Genomic DNA, 19,475 nt, shown 5'->3' with positions numbered 1-19,475 from the left:
TTTCTGTATTCTATTTCCAAGATTTTGGATCATCTCTACTATCATTATTCAGAATTCTTTTTCAGGTAGACTGCCTATTTCCTCTTCATTTGTTATGTCTGGTGGGTTTTTACCTTGCTTCTGCATCTGCTGTGTGTTTTTCTGTCTTCTCATTTTGCTTATCTTACTGTGTTTGGGGTCTCCTTTTTGCAGGCTGCATGTTCATAGTTCCCATTGTTTTTGGTGTCTGTCGCCAGTGGCTAAGGTTGGTTCAGTGGGTTGTGTAGGTTTCCTGGTGGAGAGGACTAGTGCCTGTGTTCTGGTGGATGAGGCTGGATCTTGTCTTTCTGGTCGGCCCGTCCACATCTGTTGGTGTGTTTTGGGGTGTCTGTGCCGTTATTATGATTTTAGGCAGCCTCTCTGCTAATGGGTGGGGTTGTGTTCCTGTTTTGCTAGTTGTTTGGCATAGGGTGTCCAGCACTGTAGCTTGCTGGTCGTTGAGTGAAGCTGGGTCTTGGTATTGAGATGGAGATCTCTGGGAGATTTTCGCCATTTGATATTACGTGGAGCTGGGAGGTCTCTTGTGGAGCAGTGTCCTGAAGTTGGCTTTCCCACCTTAGAGGCACAGCACTGACTCCTCACTGGAGCACCAAGAGCCTTTCATCCACACGGCTCAGAATAAAAGGGAGAAAAAATAGAAAGAGGATAAAATAAAATAAAGTAAGATAAAAGAAAATAATTAAAATAAAAAATAATTATTAGGGAAAATAAGATTTTTTAAGTAAAAAATAAAATATAATGGACGGACAAACCCTAAGACAAATGGTGAAAGCAAAGCTATGCAGACAGAATCTCACACAGAAGCATACACATACACACTCACAAAAAGCGGAAAAGGGAAAGAAAGAATCTATCTTGCTCCCAAAGTCCACCTCCTCATTTTGGGATGATTCCTTGTCTATTCAGGTATTCCGCAGATTCAGGGTACATCAAGTTGATTGTGGAGGAATAATCCGCTGTTCCTGAGGTTGTTGGGAGGATTTCCCTTTCTCTTCTTTGTTTGCACAGCTCCTGGGTTTCACCTTTGGATTTGGCCCCACCTCTGCGTGTAGGTCGCCTGAGGGCGTCTGTTCTTTGCTCGGACAGGACGGGGTTAAAGGAGCAGCTGATTCGGGGGCTCTGGCTCACTCAGGCCTAGGGGAGGGTGGGGTTTGGATGTGGGGCAAGCCTGTGGTGGCAGAGGCCAGCGTGACGTTGCACCAGCCTGAGGCGCACCATGTGTTCTCCCAGGGAAGTTGTCCCTGGATCACGGGACCCTGGCAGTGGCGGGCTGCACAGGCTCCCGGGAGGGGAGGTGTGGAGAGTGACCTGTGCCTGCACACAGGCTTCTTGGTGGTGGCAGCAACAACGTTAGCGTCTCATGCCCGTCTCTAGAGTCTGTGCTGAAAGCCGCGGCTTGCGCCAGTCTCTGGAGCTCCTTTAAGCAGTGCTCTTAATCCCCTCTCCTCGCGCACCAGGAAACAAAGAGGGCAGAAAAAGTCTCTTGCCTCTTGGGCAGGTCCAGACTTTCCCCCCCGACTCCCTCCCGGCTAGCCGTGGTGCACTAACCCCTTCAGGCTGTGTTCACGCCACCAGTCCTCTCCCTGTGCTCTGAACGAAGCCCGAGCCTCAGCTCTCAGCCCCCGCCTGCCCCGGTGGGTGAGCAGACAAGCCTCTCGGGCTGGTGAGTGCTGGTCGGCATCGATCCTCTGTATGGGAATCTCTCTGCTTTGCCCTCCGCACCCCTGTTGCTGCGCTCTCCACCGTGGCTCCAAAGCTTTCCCCCTCCGCCACCTGCAGTCTCCACCAGTGAAGGGACTTCCTAGTGTGTGGAAACATTTCCTCCTTCTCACCTCCCTCCTGCTGGTGCAGGTCCCATCCCTATTCTTTTGTCTCTGTTTATTCTTTTTCCTTTTGCCCTACCCAGGTACATGGGGAGTTTCTTGCCTTTTGGGAGGTCTGAGGTCTTCTGCCAGTGTTCAGTGGGTGTTTTATAGGAGCAGTTCCACGTGTAGATGTATTTCTTATGTATCTGTGGGGAGGAAGGTGATCTCCACGTCTTAGTCTTCTGCCATCTTCCTCAACCTCCTGGGTTTTCTTTTGTATGGTGTTGGAGCAAAGGGATTTTTTTCTGGGGCAAATAGATCTATCAGTGTTGGGTTTTTTTTCCCCCTGAATGGTGAATCAGCTACAGATACTTGTAATTTATCTGCTTTTGAGATCCTTTTTTGCTGTATAATTTCAGTTTTACCATTATTTTGGTGAATAAATAATTTTACATATATTTATTGAATACCTGCTATATACAAAGCATTGTACTTATATACACAAATAACTACAGTATAAGGCAGTTTGCTGTAAGTGTTATGAGCTCTGTAGGATTTTAGATAATGGAGAAAGCATTTTTGAGTGGATGATCAGGGGCGATTTCATGGAGGCAGGAGCATTTGACTAATGCACATAGCTTATAAATGAATATTAACATGGCAGTCAGTGTGAGTTAGGAATCCTGAAATGACAGCTCTCCCACTGCCAAAGATTTTATCTTTATAAACTGGGAAAATCATTCCAATACTAGTAAGTGGTTAATATCTAAACATTCCCATAAATACTAATTTAAGGTAAATATTTGTACTTTTATGAATACATAATTTGCATATGATTGATAATTGCTGCTTTTGTTTTTAGGCTATGAATATTGTGGTTCCCTTCATGTTTAAATATGCTGTAGACAGCCTCAACCAGATGTCGGGAAACATGCTGAACCTGAGTGATGCACCAAATACAGTTGCAACCATGGCAACGGCAGTTCTCATTGGCTGTATGTTGGTTCTTTAATCTGTCTACAGGTGTTGACTTTCTTCAAGAGGGTTTCATCATATTTGAGCATATGACCTTTTCACCACAAACACAACTTAGCATTTTGGATGTTTGTTTTATGTGAGATTTTTTGTTTGATGTGTGGTTTTTAAAAAATTCTTTGTATGATATACTTTCCAAAAATTCTGTAATAAAAGTCTCTTTTTCTAAGTTCTAGAAAACAATAACATGAAGTAAGACATTAAATTCATAACAACCGCTTCTAATAGTTAGGCTCCTTATAAGGTATTTTTTTAGTAAGGCTAGTTATTTTCTTGCTGTTGTTGTTAGCCGTTGAATAGGAAATTGCTACATAATGATATACCTGTATTAATGTGTTATTAAATTATATTCAATAGCCATGACACAAATCTACAATTTGTAAAGAACAGAATATAGTGCTTTGTGTCCCCATGCAGTAGAAAGGATACTTTATGAAACTCAGACCTGAGTTGGGGCATGCTTAGTCAAGGCACTTGGATTTTTCAGGATCTCGATTTTATCATTTGTTATTTGGGGGAATTGAATTAGATCACAAAACCTCAACAGATACTGTACATTTATCCACAATAAGGCCTTATGGGCTGCTGTTACTTGGAAAAATCTTTCAACATTTGGAATCTTATGGGAAAAAATAACAATGAAAAGTTTTCATGGTGGTGGAAAGATTGATACTCAGTAGGCTAGATATTTTCTAGGTTTCTTTTAGTGTAAGTATTCTGTGATATAGTCATTCATTGTACAAACATTTTCTGAGCCCTTGACGTTTTTATACTCCAACGATTCTAATATTTTTACACCCCACTTTTTCTTGATTGTATTGCTAGATGGTGTATCAAGAGCTGGAGCTGCCTTTTTTAATGAAGTTCGAAATGCAGTATTTGGCAAGGTAGCACAAAATTCAATCCGAAGAATAGCCAAAAATGTCTTTCTCCATCTTCACAACCTGGATCTCGCTTTCCACCTGAACAGACAGACAGGAGCTTTGTCAAAGGCTATTGACAGAGGGACAAGGGGTATCAGTTTTGTCCTGAGTGCTTTAGTGTTTAATCTTCTTCCCATCATGTTTGAGGTGACCCTTGTCAGTGGTGTTTTGGTAAGTAAAACATTTTTCATGACAAGCTTTTATCTTACATTCTTGTTAGTAGCTATTTAGTACTTGAAGCTTTTGTACTATTGCATGCTTATGATTTGAAAGCAAAATCCCATGGTGCCAGAAGGGTTATACAGTTTGTTTAATTATTTTTCCACAAGCTTCAAGGGACTGTGTCCAAAGTCTTGATCATGTTATTATTGTAAAGAGCTGTTCAGTTCTACACATAGGTCAGTCATTTAGCTAGTGGTTGCAGTTTTTTTGTTAACAGACATTATGGTATATGGCTTTGGACTGGTATGCTCAGATTATCTAGGTTTCTTTCTATTCACCATTTGTAGCATTTTAGGCAATTTCATATTTTATAATTAAAAGTATGCATATAACTTAAAGTTGATTTTCTAAGGTATTTGTTTCCTCACTCAGTTTTTCATATATACAACTTTATACCAACATATTTTTTAATTAAAATCTTTGCGATTTGCTAATGTATATTATAAACTATTTGGCAAGAGCAATGACTGTTTCTCATTTCTTCTTTTGCCTTCTCCAGTATTATAGATGTGGTGCCCAGTTTGCACTGGTGACCCTTGGGACACTTGGTGCATACACAGCATTCACAGTTGCTGTCACACGGTGGAGGTAAGGTATCCCCCAGAGGTCAGTCAAGGTTCAGAAATTAGTTATGCTTCTGTAGCAAACATTCCATGCCTATGCAAATCTTTGTCTTACAGAACTAGATTTAGAATAGAGATGAACAAAGCAGATAATGATGCAGGTAACGCTGCCATAGACTCGCTGCTGAATTATGAAACTGTGAAGGTAATATGTTTAATTTTACTTTCCTCTTCCTTTCACACCACACTAAGGTTTGTTCTGCCATTTAATTGAATAGGTGCTGTAAGTTAGAGCTACAGATTAGTATAGGATCTCTAGGTATGATGAAATAATTGTACTTTATTGTTTTTCTTTTGTTTAGAAATTGCCCTTTCTACCACATTTTTTGTGTGGCACCATCGGAATTTTACCTTCTGAATTAATTTATAAGTAGTGACAGTATGGTTAGCATCTTGATTCAGAATGCACACTAAGTTCTTGACTCTATCCCTCATACTGCCTAGCATAGTGTTTTTCACTAATTCATTTCATAATTCATTCATAATTCATTTCACTACTTCATTTATCTGTTCATTTTTCCATTTAACAAATATTACTGAATGCCTCTTGTGTGCAAAGCGCTATGCTAAGTCCTGTAATGGGGGAGGGTGGTAAAAACAATGATTACTGTTTGATCCTTGCCTCCCCAGAATTTGCTAAGCACTGGGAGAGTTAAAGTAAAGTATGCAAGTGGCTACATGAGAAAGGTGTAATGTGGTGGGGGCAATGAGAATTGTCAATTCAGAGTCCCAGAGGATCAAGGCAAGGCTTTGTGAAGGAAGTGCCATTGACAGCATTTTTAGATCTGGGTTTAAATTAACTAGGCATTCAGTAAATGTTTGGGGGATGAATTTTATGGACTTTTCAAATACTGTCCATTGTGGAAAACTGCAGGAGTACCATAGTCCAATATATGGAAAGTCAGTTTTTAAAATGGTGTATGCAGTACAAAATTGTATCCATGAAAAGGTTTCTAATCACTTAAGAGATTAAATTCCAATTATAGTTGTATGTAGTTACTATTTTTATGTATTTTGTAGTATTTTAATAATGAAAATTATGAAGCACAAAGATATGATGGATTTTTGAAGACATATGAGACTGCTTCATTGAAAAGTACCTCTACTCTGGCTATGCTGAACTTTGGTCAAAGTGCTATTTTCAGTGTTGGTTTAACAGCCATAATGGTGCTCGCCAGTCAGGGAATTGTGGCAGGTAATGGATATGTGGTTTTCACATTAGTCTATGTTTTACTTAACCTTTATAAAGATTAATGAAATAAATGTGTATATTAGTCTCATAAAGCATATTCAATAAGGTGCTATAACATCCTTGGAGTACTTTCATTTTTGTATCAGAATATGTTTTCTTGATTACATGATGATGTTTTTTTTACTTTCCTTTGTTTAACACTACAAGTTTAGCACTGGTTCTCTCATTGATTGGGATTACTGTTTGTGGGGCTACAACCTGATTCTTTTCAGAGTAACTTTCTTTTTAGCATCTGATATTTCTAATTTCTCTTGTAGACCTGGAAAGAAATGTAATTAATTTAGTATTTAGTCCAAAGGACTAAAATGCAGGCAGTCATATAAAAATTACTAGTAACCTTTTAATTTTTCTATTAGTTGTTCATTGCAAAACATTGCAAAAGTAAATAATATCTGTGCCTCTTTTCTGTAACCTGCTTGCTTAGTTAGGATTTATTCGTTCACTGAGACCTTAATACATGGTTTATCAATTCCCAATCATGATATCCATTTGCTCCAATTTTTTAATTTATACTTTAAAAAACTTCTATTTTACATTACAAGGAACTTTCTTAGGAAGAAAGGAGAGATTTTCAGCCTTCCATTTCTTTCCTCACTTAAGCCATTCTCTTTTACTTATATATTATGTGTCGTGTATGGGTGGGCTTTTGCCATTCCAGTTAGCATATATCTAGTTCCCTATTTTCCTATATCATGGATTAAAATGCTTTGGAATTTGAGTAGGCCTAAGAGTTGCTGATTATGTACATTTTGAACTGTATTCCACAGTAGTAAACTGTAAACTTTTCTATCTTAAACTGGAAAGTTCATAACATCTAAATTTTTTTTTTCTACCAACTGCATATTAAGGTACCCTTACTGTTGGAGATTTAGTAATGGTGAATGGACTGCTTTTTCAGCTTTCATTGCCCCTTAACTTTCTGGGAACTGTATACAGAGAAACTAGACAAGCACTTATAGATATGAACACCTTGTTTACTCTACTCAAGGTAGACACCCGAATTAAAGTAAGTAACCTATTTAGTACCTTTTTAAAAGCATATAAGCATCATCTCATTAATGGTATTATTCCGGGGGAATATTTTTACATTACCATATTAGCAAACTAATTTCTCTTTTGCAGGAATTGGGACTATCATGTGTATTAAAAGGCTGTTACAGCTTTTACTTCTGTGTTTAGAAACCTTACAGTATTAGCAAAGAATATTATACCTAGAAGCTAAATTTTGTTAACTTCTATATTTGTACTTGCACCTGATTTACTTTTGCTAATAATGATATAAAATGTGATTGCCTCTCCTCACATTGTCAACCTCCTTTCTCCCCTGCCCACCATCCCTCTTTACCCCCAAAACAAATTTATCAGAAATCAAAGCATTCGGGATTTTTACCCTTAACAGTGAAGAGTGAAAAAACATTTTTAAAAGCATGCTTAGAAGTGGTCTAACTCCACTTATAAACCTCCTCCTTTCCCTTTATTTTCCTTTTTCTCTCTGTGAATTAGAAAATTGCATAGCTGTACTCTAGGAGGTGTGTAAAGTGGCTTTTTCTTTTCTCTTCCCTGCTAGGACAAAGCGATGGCATCTCCCCTTCAGATCACACCACAGACAGCTACGGTGGCCTTTGATAATGTGCATTTTGAATACATTGAGGGACAGAAAGTCCTTAGTGGAATATCTTTTGAAGTTCCTGCAGGAAAGAAAGTGGCCATTGTAGGAGGTAGTGGGTCAGGGTAGGTAATTTAGTTCTTTATAAAATTCTGCATTGTTGATTGCTGACTCCCATTGTAATATTTTTTTATGTGTCATAATAAAATGATGACTGTGGTTTAAAATAGGGGCTCCCTAATGCCAGTTGGAGCTACATAACCTTTCATTGTCTCCTATTTCAGGAAAAGCACAATAGTGAGGCTGTTGTTTCGCTTCTATGAGCCTCAAAAGGGTAACATTTACCTTGCTGGTCAAAATATACAAGATGTGAGCCTGGAAAGCCTTCGGAGGGCAGTGGGAGTGGTACCTCAGGTATTTAAAAAAAGAAAAAACTTATTTGGGGGAAGGTATATTGGGTTGGTGGATCTTTTACTAGAATCATTTGAATCCAGAGAGTCAGTATATGCTAATTAAGTTGGAAGTGTTAGGCCCTACAGGCCATATTCTGTTACCAAAAAGACAAAAAAACATGAATTCAAAAATCTTCATGATGGGAAGATTTTTTTAAGCCTTAGGAAGATAGCATAACATAGAGGAAAGAGCCCAGACTGGAGTCAAATAGAACAGAATTGTAAGCCCAGCTCTAACCCATATACATTGTATGGCCTTGGGCCTGAGTTTCCTCATCTGTAAAATAAGGATACCGTTTTCTTGTAGGACAGAATTATTATGGAGTAGAGATAATATGTGTAAAGTACCAAGTACAATGTCCATCACATAATTGTTCAGTAAATGAAAACTATTATTTTAATTTTGAGCAGTTTTTGGCAGAGTAAATTTATAAAAATTACAAAGCAGTCTGGCTGCCAACTTCAAGTTGCTATGCCTTGTTCCCACAGTACCAAGCACAGTGCCCGACCCATAGTGAGCATTTAACAAGTATTTGCTGAGTGACTTTAGGGGGAAACATAAGCTCAGAGTAAGATCTGAGAAAGTAAGAAGGAGGTAGCCTTACAGGATGTGAGTTTTTCTTATACTGAAAGCCAATAGAGAGACCTGGGAGTTAGTTGCAGCCTAGAATCAGAACCAAATCCCTGGGAGAACTGTAAGAAAAGGATCAGACAGTTCCTTTTATGTAGCTTGTAAAAGGTCATCAAGTGATCTAACACATGCCACTCTGCCCTGTCCTCTCTTTCACTGAGAATCCCAAATTTTGAGTCACTTAGGGAGATTATCGAAATTCCAACTCTCTTTCACACACCTTGGTTCTGGTTTAGGAGGGCAGTGGGGGCCCCAGAAACCTGCATTTTTGAATATGCCTTCTAGGTGATTTAGGTGATTCATAGACTATATGTTGAAAAACACTGACCTAAACCATATATGAAGTGAACTGAATTCTGGGCTGTTCCTGCTTAGGGCTCAGTGTCCTCATCCATTCTCTTGGGCTGTATAATAATTACCCCCATCGTTTTGAAAAAGAAAATGTTTTATTCACTAAGGAAAAATATACATGGTCAATAAATGAAAGAAAAGATACTCATCCTCATTAGAAGTCTTAGTAATTAAATCAACAATGGGATACCATTTATCACCTATTAAACTGCTGAGGATTTTAAAACTCATAGTATTTAGTTTGGGCAAGGCTGTGTGAAATGGCTAGTCTGTTTTGCTGGAGGAAGCATACAACTTTCCTGATGAACAAATTGGCAGTATGTAGCAAGAGTCTGAAAAATATTTATACCCTTTATTACAGTAATTCTGCCTCTAGGAAGTTTTAGTAAGGAAATAAACAGGGAAGTGAACAGATTTTTCTATGCTAAACAGTTCATTATAGTGTTATTTATACCAGCACAAGTTGGAAACACTATAAAATCCAGTATTAAGTAGATGGTTAAATTATCAGCATAGGATCAAATGTCATACAGTCATTTTTAAATATCATGTTTGTAAAGAGTATTGAGTGTCATAGATAAATGCTCAGATACAAAGTTTGTTGAAAAAGAAGTTACCAAACAAAATGTAATATCTCAGTTTTATAATACTAAATGAATACATTATAACAGAAAAAATATTGGAGAAAATACAGCAACATGTTAATAGTAGTTATTGCTGGATGGTGGGATTATGGATTATTTACTTAATTTTTGTTTTACCTTATATTTTCTATTTCCCTTTTTTTAATATCTTTATTGGAGTATAATTGCTTTACAAGGGTGTGTTACTTTCTGCTGTATCAAAAAGTGAATCAGCTACACATATACATATATCACCATATTTCCTTCCTCTGCGTCTCTCTCGCACCCTCCCTATCCCACCACTCTAGGTGGACACAAACCACCGAGCATATCTCCCTGTGCTATGTGGCTGCTTCCCACTAGCTAGCTATTTTACGGTTGGTAGTGTATATATGTCCATGCCACTGTCTCACTTCGTCCCAGCTTACGCTTCCCCCTCCCTGTGTCCTCAAGTCCATTCTCAATGTCTGCATCTTTATTCCTGTCCTGTACCTAGGTTCTTCACAACCTTTTTTTTCTTTTAGATTCCATATATATGTTAGCATATGGTATTTGTTTTTCTCTTTCTGACATACTTCACTCTGTATGAACACACTCTAGGTCCATTCACCTCACTACAAATAACTCAATTTCGTTTCCTTTTATGGCTGAGTAATATTCCATTGTATATATGTGCCACATTTCTATGTCCATTCAACATAAGACACTTATGTTGCTTCCATCTCCTGGCTATTATAAATAGAGCTGCAATGAATATTGTGTTCCATGACTCTTTTTGAATTATGGTTTTCTCAGGGTATATGCCCAATAGGGGGATTGCTGGCTCGTATGGTAGTTCTATTTTTAGTTTCTTAAGGAACCTCCTTACTGTTTTCCATAGTGGCTGTATCAATTTACATTCCCACCAACAGTGCAAGAAGGTTCCCTTTTCTCCACACCCTCTCCAGCATTAATTGTTTGTAGATTTTTTGATGATGGCCATTCTGACTGGTGTGAGGTGATACCTAATTGTAGTTCTGATTTGCATTTCTCTATTGATTAGTGATGTTGAGCATCCTTTCATATGTTTGTTGGCAATCTGTATATCTTCTTTGGAGAGATGTCTGTTTAGGTATTCTGCCCATTTTTGGGTTGGGTTGTTTATTTATTTTATTTTTTTGATATTGATGTGCATGAGCAGCTTGTATATTCTGGAGATTAATCCTTTGTCCCTTGGTTCATTTGCTAATATTTCTCCCATTCTGAGGGTTTTCTTTTTCATCTTGTTTATGGTTTGCTTTACTGTGCAAAAGCTTTTAAGTTTCATTAGGTCCCATTTGTTTATTTTTGTTTTTAATTCCCTTTCTCTAGGAAGGGGGTCAAAAAGGGTCGTGCTGTGATTTATGTCAAGAGTGTTCTGCCTATGTTTTCCTCTAAGAGTTTTATACTATCTGGCCTTACATTTAGGTCTTTATCCATTTTGAGTTTATCTTTGTGTGCGGTGTTAGGGAGTGTTCTAATTTCATTCTTTTACATGTAGCTGTCCAATTTTCATAGCTCCACTTATTGACAAGACTGTCTTTTCTACATTGTATATTCTTGCCTCCTTTATCAAAGATAAGGTGACCATATGTGTGAGGGTTTATCTCTGAGCTTTCTATCCTGTTCCATTGATCTATATTTCTGGTTTTGTGCCAGTACCATTCTGTCTTGATTATTGTAGCTTCGTAGTATAGTCTGAAGTCAGGGAACCTGATTCATCCACCTACATTTTTCTTCCTCAAGATGGCTTTGGCTATACGGGGTCTTTTGTGTTTCCATGCAAATTGTGAAATTTTTTGATCTAGTTCTGTGAAAAATGCCATTGGTATACAGATTGCATTGAATCTCTAGATTGCTTTTGGTAGTATAGTCATTTTCACAATAATGATTCTTCCAATCCAAGAACATGGTATATCTCTCCATCTATTTGTATCATCTTTAATTTCTTTCATCAGTGTCTTACAGTTTCCTGCATACAGGTCTTTTGTCTCATTACATAGGTTTATTCCTAGGAATTTTATTTGTTTTGTTGCAATGGTAAATGAGAGTGCTTCCTTAATTTCTCTTTCCGATTTTTCATAATTAGTGTATAGGAATGCTAGAGATTTCTGTGCATTAATTTTGTATCCTGCTACTTTACCAAATTTGTTGATTAGCTCTGGTAGTTTTCTGCTAGCATCTTTGGGATTCTCTGTGTATAGTCTGCAAGTAGTGACAGTTTTACTTGTTTTCCGATTTGGATTCCTTTTCTTTCTTTTTCTTGTCTGATTGCTGTGCCTAAGACTTCCAAACATATGTTGAATAATAGTGGTGAGAATGGGGAACCCTGTCTTGTTTCTGTTCTTAGTGGAAATGGTTTCTGTTTTTCACCATTGCGAACAATGTTATCTGTGGGTTTGTCATATATGGCCTTTCTTATGTTTAGGTACATTCCTTCTCTGCCTGCTTTCTGGAGGATTTTTATCATAAATGGTTATTGAACTTTGTAGAAAGCTTTTTCTGCATCTATTGAGATGATTATATGGTTTTTCTCCTTCAGTTTGTTAATATGGTATATCACGTTGATGGATTTGCGTATATTGAAGAATCCTTGCATTCCTGAGATAAATCCCACTTGATCGTGGTGTATGATCCTTTTAATGTGCTGTTGGACTCTATTTGCTAGTATTTTGTTGAGGATTTTTGCATCTATGTTCATCAGTGATATTGTCCTGTAGTTTTCCTTTTTTGTGACATCTTTTTTTTTTTTTTTTTTTTTTTTTTTACCTTAGATAGGTTTTTATTCTTTTTTTTTTTTTTTTTATTTTTTTATTAACATCTTTATTGGGGTATAATTACTTTACAATGGTGTGTTAGTTTCTGCTTTATAACAAAGTGAATCAGTTATACATATACATAAGTTCCCATATCTCTTCCCTCTTGCGTCTCCCTCCCTCCCACCCTCCCTATCCCACCCCTCCAGGCTGTCACAGAGCACCGAGCCAATATCCCTGTGCCATGCGGCTGTTTCCCTCTAGCTATCTACCTTACTACGTTTGTTAGTGTGTATATGTCCATGACTCTCTCTCGCCCCGTCACAGCTCACCCTTCCCCCTCCCCATAACCTCAAGTCCGTTCTCTAGGAGGTCTGCGTCTTTATTCCTGCCTTACCCCTAGGTTCTTCATGACATTTTTTTTTTCCTTAAATTCCATATATATGTGTTAGCATACTGTATTTGTCTTTTTCGTTCTGACTTACTTCACTGTGTATGACAGACTCTAGGTCTATCCACCTCATTACAAATAGCTCAGTTTCGTTTCTTTTTATGGCTGAGTAATATTCCATTGTATATATGTGCCACATCTTCTTTATCCATTCATCCGATGATGGGCACTTAGGTTGTTTCCATCTCCGGGCTATTGTAAATAGAGCTGCGATGAACATTTTGGTACATGACTCTTTTTGAATTTCGGTTTTCTCAGGGTATATGCCCAGTAGTGGGATTGCTGGGTCATATGGTAGTTCTATTTGTAGTTTTTTAAGGAACCTCCATACTGTTCTCCATAGTGGCTGAACCAATTCACATTCCCACCAGCAGTGCAAGAGGGTTCCCTTTTCTCCACACCCTCTCCAGCATTTATTGTTTCTAGATTTATTGATGATGGCCATTCTGACTGGTGTGAGATGATATCTCATTGTAGTTTTGATTTGCATTTCTCTAATGATTAATGATGTTGAGCATTCTTTCATGTGTTTGTTGGCAGTCTGTATATCTTCTTTGGAGAAATGTCTATTTAGGTCTTCTGCCCATTTTTGGATTGGGTTGTTTGTTTTTTTGTTGTTGAGCTGCATGAGCTGCTTGTAAATTTTGGAGATTAATCCTTTGTCAGTTGCTTCATTTGCAAATATTTTCTCCCATTCTGAGGGTTGTCTTTTGGTCTTGTTTATGGTTTCCTTTGCTGTGCAAAAGCTTTGAAGTTTCATTAGGTCCCATTTGTTTATTTTTGTTTTTATTTCCATTACTCTAGGGGGTGGGTCAGAAAGAATCTTGCTGTGATTTATGTCATAGAGTGTTCTGCCTATGTTTTCCTCTAATAGTTTGATAGTTTCTGGCCTTATATTTAGGTCTTTAATCCATTTTGAGCTTATTTTTGTGTATGGTGTTAGAGAGTGTTCTAATTTCATTCTTTTACATGTACCTGTCCAGTTTTCCCAGCACCATTTATTGAAGAGGCTGTCCTTTTTCCACTGTACATTCCTGCCACCTTTATCAAAGATAAGGTGTCCATATGTGCATGGGTTTATCTCTGGGCTTTCTATCCTGTTCCATTGATCTATCTTTCTGTTTTTGTGCCAGTACCATATTGTCTTGATAACTGTAGCTTCGTAGTATAGTCTGAAGTCAGGGAACCTGATTCATCCACCTACATTTTTCTTCCTCAAGATGGCTTTGGCTATACGGGGTCTTTTGTGTTTCCATGCAAATTGTGAAATTTTTTGATCTAGTTCTGTGAAAAATGCCATTGGTATACAGATTGCATTGAATCTCTAGATTGCTTTTGGTAGTATAGTCATTTTCACAATAATGATTCTTCCAATCCAAGAACATGGTATATCTCTCCATCTATTTGTATCATCTTTAATTTCTTTCATCAGTGTCTTACAGTTTCCTGCATACAGGTCTTTTGTCTCATTACATAGGTTTATTCCTAGGAATTTTATTTGTTTTGTTGCAATGGTAAATGAGAGTGCTTCCTTAATTTCTCTTTCCGATTTTTCATAATTAGTGTATAGGAATGCTAGAGATTTCTGTGCATTAATTTTGTATCCTGCTACTTTACCAAATTTGTTGATTAGCTCTGGTAGTTTTCTGCTAGCATCTTTGGGATTCTCTGTGTATAGTCTGCAAGTAGTGACAGTTTTACTTGTTTTCCGATTTGGATTCCTTTTCTTTCTTTTTCTTGTCTGATTGCTGTGCCTAAGACTTCCAAACATATGTTGAATAATAGTGGTGAGAATGGGGAACCCTGTCTTGTTTCTGTTCTTAGTGGAAATGGTTTCTGTTTTTCACCATTGCGAACAATGTTATCTGTGGGTTTGTCATATATGGCCTTTCTTATGTTTAGGTACATTCCTTCTCTGCCTGCTTTCTGGAGGATTTTTATCATAAATGGTTATTGAACTTTGTAGAAAGCTTTTTCTGCATCTATTGAGATGATTATATGGTTTTTCTCCTTCAGTTTGTTAATATGGTATATCACGTTGATGGATTTGCGTATATTGAAGAATCCTTGCATTCCTGAGATAAATCCCACTTGATCGTGGTGTATGATCCTTTTAATGTGCTGTTGGACTCTATTTGCTAGTATTTTGTTGAGGATTTTTGCATCTATGTTCATCAGTGATATTGTCCTGTAGTTTTCCTTTTTTGTGACATCTTTATCTGGTTTTGGTATCAGGGTATTCGCGACCTCGTAGAATGAGTTTGGGAGTGTTCGTCCCTCTGCTGTATTTTGGAAAACTCTGAGAAGTATAGGTGTTAGCTCTTCTCTAAATGTTTGGTAGAATTCACCTGTGAAGCCATCTGGTCCTGGGCTTTTGTTTGTTAGAAGGTTTTTAATCACAGTTTCAACTTAGTGCTTGTGATTGGTCTGTGTATATTTTCTGTTCCTTCCTGGCTCAGTTTCGGAAAGTTGTGCTTTTCTAGGAATTTGTCCATTTCTTCCAGGTTGTCCATTTTATTGGCATATACTTGATTGTATTAGTCTCTCATGATCCTTTGTGTTTCTGCAGTGTCAGTGGTTACTTCTCCTTTTTCATTTCTAATTCTATTGATTTGAGTCTTCTCCTTTTTTTCTTGATGAATCTGGCTAATGGCTTATCAATTTTGTTTATCTTCTGAAAGAACCAGTTTTTAGTTTTATTGATCTTTGCTATTGTTTCCTTGTTTCCTTCATTTCTGATCTGATCTTTATGATTTCTTTCCTTCTGCTAACTTTGAGGGGTTTTTGTTCTTCTTTCTTTAATTGCTTTAGGTGTAAGGTTAGGTTGTTGATTTGAGATGTTTCTTGTTTCTTGAGGTAGGATTGTGTTGCTATAAACTTCCCTCTTAGAACTGCTTTTGCTGAATCCCATAGGTTTTGGGTTGTAAAGTTTTCATTGCCATTTGTTTCTAGGTATCTTTTGATTTCCTCTTTGTCTTCTTTAGTGATCTCTTGGTTATTTAGTAGTGTATTGTTTAGGCTCCATGTGTTTGTACTTTTTACCTATTTTTCCTGTAATTGATATCTAGTTCCATAGTGTTATGGTCAGAAAAGATACTTGATACCTTTTCAGTTGTCCTTCATTTACCAAGGCTTGATTTGTGACCCCAGATATGATCTATCCTGGAGAATGTTCCATAAACACTTGAGAAGAAAGTGTATTGTGTTGTTCTTGGATGGAATATCCTACAAATATCAATTAAGTCCATTTGTTTAATGTGTCATTTAAACTTGTGTTTCCTTATTTATTTTCATTTTGGTTGATCTGTCCCTTAGTGGAAGTGTGGTGTTGAAGTCCACTACTATTATTGTGTTACTACTGATTTCCCCTTTTATGGCTGTTAGCATTTGCCTTATGTATTGAGGTGCTCCTATGTTGGGTGCATAGGTATTTGCAATTGTTATATTGACTTCTTGGATTGATGCCTTGATCATTAGGTAGTGTCCTTCTTTGTCTCTTGTAATAGTCTTTATTTTAAAGTCTATTTTGAGAAGACCTTCAGGATGGTGGAAGAGTAAGACGTGGAGATTACCTTACTCCCCACAGGTACATAAGAAATAAATCTACATGTGGAACAACTACTACAGAACACCTTCTGAATGCTGTCAGAAGACTTCACACCTCCCAAAAGGTAAGAAACTCCCCGAGCACCTGGGTAGGGCAAAAGGCAAAAGAAAAAACAGAGACAAAAGAATAGGGACGGGACCTGCACCAGTGGGAGAGAGTTGTGAAGGAGTAAAAGCTTCCACACACTATAAAGCCCCTTCACTGGCGGAAATGGGGGTAGGCCGGGGGGAAGCTTCGGAGCCACGGAGGAGAGCATAGCCACAGGCGTGGAGAGGGCAAAGCAGAGAGATTCCTGCACAGAGGCTCAGTGCTGACCAGCACTCACCAGCCCAAGAGGTTTGTCTGCTCATCCACCAGGGCTGGTGGGGGCTGGGATCTGAGGCTTGGGCTTCGGAGGTCAAATCTCAGGGAGAGGACAGGGGTTGGCTGTGTGAACACAGTCTGAAGGAGACTAGTTCACCACAGCTAGCTTGGAGGGAGTCGGGCAATAGTCTGGAACTGCCAAAGAGGCAGAAAACTTTTCCTTGCCTTTTTGTTTTGCGGTACGCGAGGAGAAGGGATTAAGAGCACTGCCTAAATGAGCTCCAGAGATGGGTGCAAGCTGAGGCTCTCAGCATGGACCCCAGAGACAGGCATGGGATGCTAAGGCTGCTGCTGCAGTCACCGAGTAGCCTGTGTGCATGCACAGGTTACTGTCCACACCTCCCTTCCCGGGAGCCTGTGCAGCCCGCCACTGCCAGAGTCCTGTGATCCAGGGACAACTTTCCCGGGAGAACACACGGCACGCCTCAGCCTGTTGCATTGTCATGCTGGCCTCTGCCGCTGCAGGCTCGCCCCACGTTCGGTACCGCTCTCTCCCCCCAGCCTGAGTGAGCCAGAGCCCCATAAACAGCTGCTACTTTGACCCCGTACTGTCTGAGTGAAGAACAGACGCCCTCAGGCGACCTACACGTAAAGGCAGGGGCAAATCCAAAGCTGAACCCCAGTAGCTGTGCGAACAAAGAAGAGAAAGGGAGGCTCCCAGCAGCCTCAGGAGCAGTGGATTAACTCTCCACAGTCAACTTGACGTACCCTGCATCTGTGGAATACCTGAATAGACAACAAATCATTCCAAATTGTGGTAGTGGACGTTGGGAGCAACGATATATATATTTTTTCATTTTTCTCTTTTTGTGAGTGTTTTTGTGTATGCTTCTCTGTGTAATTTTGTCTCTATAACTGCTTTTACCATTTGTCCTAGCGTTCTGTCTGCCCGTTTTCTTTTTTCTTTTGTAAGTATAGTTTTTAATTTTTCTTATTGGTGGATTTGCTTTTTGTTTTGGTTGCTGTCCTGTGCCTTTCTTTGTTTCCTTTTTGAATTACTTTTTAATTTTTTGACTTATTTATTTATTTTTTTTGCGGTACGCAGGCCTCTCACTGTTGTGGCCTCTCCCGTTGAGGAGCACAGGCTCCAGACACGCAGGCTCAGCGGCCATGGCTCATGGGCCTAGCCGCTCCACAGCATGTGGCATCTTCCCGGACCGGGGCATGAACCTGTGTCCCCTGCATCGGCAGGCCGACTCTCAACCACTGCGCCACAAGGAAGGCCCCTAATTTTTTTATTTTTAATAACTATTTTGTATTTTAATAACTTTATTTTATTATTTCTTTTTCTTTCTTTCATTTTTTCTCCTTTTTATTCTGAGCTGTGTGGATGCCAGGATCTTGGTGCTCCAGTAAGGTGTCCGGCCTGTGCCTCTGAGGTGGGAGAGCCGAGTTCAGGACACTGGTCCACCAGGGACCTCCCAGCTCCACATAATATCAAACAACGAAAGCTCTCCCAGAGATCTCCATCTCAGCGCCAGTACCCAGCTACACTCAATGACCAGCAAGCTACATGCTGGATGCACTATGCCAAACAACTAGCAAGACAGGAACACAAGCCCACCCATTAACAGAGGTGCTGCATTAAATCATAATAAGGTCACAGACACCCCAAAACACACCACCAGATGCAGACCTCCCCACCAGAAAGACAAAATACAGCCTCATCCACCAGAACACAGGCACTAGTCCCCTCCACCAGGAAGCCTACACAATCCACTGAACCAACCTTAGCCACTAGGGGCAGATAGCAGAAAAACTGGGCACTACAGACTTGTAGCCTGCAAAAAGGAGACCCCAAACATAGTAAGTTAAGCAAAATGAGAAGACAAGCAAACGCACAGCAGATGTGAAGGAGTGAGGTAAAAACCCACCAGACCTAACAAATGAAGAGGAAATAGGCAGTCTACCTGAAAAAGAATTCAGAGTAATGATAGTAAAGATGATCCAAAATCTTGGAAATAGAATGGAGAAAGTACCAGAACATTTTAAAAGGACCTAGAACTAAAGAGCAAACAATGATGAACAGCATAATAAATAAAATAAAAAATTCTCTAGAAGGAATCAATAGCAGGATAACTAAGGCAGAAGAACGGATAAGTGACCTGGAAGATAAAATAATGGAACTAACTACTGCAGAAGAAAATAAAGATAAAGAATGAAAGGAATTGAGGACAGTCTCAGAGACCTCTTGGACAACATTAAATGCACTAACATTCGAATTATAGGGGTCCTAGAAGAAGAAGAGAAAAAGAAAGGGAGTGAGAAAATATTTGAAGAGATTATAGTTGAAAACTTCCCTAATATGGGAAAGGAAATAGTTAATCAAGTCCAGGAAGTGCAGAGAGTCCCATAAAGGATAAATCCAAGGAGAAACACCAAGACACATATTAATCAAACTATCAAAAATTAAATACAAAGAAAAAATATTAAAAGCAGCAAGGGATTAGCAATATATAACATACAAGGGAATCTTATATAGGTTAACAACTGATGTTTCAGCAAAAAGTCTGCAAGCCAGAAGGGAGTGGCGGGACATATTTAAAGTCATGAAAGCGAAAAACCTACACCCAAGTTTACTCTATCCAGGAAGAATCTCATTCAGATTCGACAGAGAAATTAAAACCTTTACAAGCAAGCAAAAGCTAAGAGAATTCAGGGCTTCCCTTGTGGCGCAGTGGTTGAGAGTCTCGTGCCGATGCAGGGGACACGGGTTCA

At 38.9% G+C, this 19,475-nt stretch overlaps 1 protein-coding gene across 1 annotated transcript in view; it reads left to right on the top strand.

Annotated features, from left to right (window-relative positions):
- Nucleotides 1-19,475, top strand: part of ABCB7 (ATP binding cassette subfamily B member 7) — a gene marked incomplete at its 5' end in the record, with an annotated part of 143,400 nt that overhangs the window by 87,548 nt on the left and 36,377 nt on the right. The window contains 8 exons of the mRNA XM_079910471.1: nucleotides 2,707-2,839; nucleotides 3,705-3,973; nucleotides 4,524-4,612; nucleotides 4,705-4,792; nucleotides 5,668-5,842; nucleotides 6,748-6,905; nucleotides 7,467-7,630; nucleotides 7,790-7,919. Of these exons, the coding sequence (XP_079766597.1) occupies nucleotides 2,707-2,839; nucleotides 3,705-3,973; nucleotides 4,524-4,612; nucleotides 4,705-4,792; nucleotides 5,668-5,842; nucleotides 6,748-6,905; nucleotides 7,467-7,630; nucleotides 7,790-7,919 (1,206 nt within the window). The remainder of the gene's footprint in view (nucleotides 1-2,706; nucleotides 2,840-3,704; nucleotides 3,974-4,523; nucleotides 4,613-4,704; nucleotides 4,793-5,667; nucleotides 5,843-6,747; nucleotides 6,906-7,466; nucleotides 7,631-7,789; nucleotides 7,920-19,475) is intronic.

Source organism: Stenella coeruleoalba (genome assembly GCF_951394435.1).
Source record: "Stenella coeruleoalba genome assembly, chromosome: X".
NCBI lineage: Eukaryota > Metazoa > Chordata > Mammalia > Artiodactyla > Delphinidae > Stenella > Stenella coeruleoalba.
This window is presented reverse-complemented; position numbering and strand designations above follow the sequence as displayed.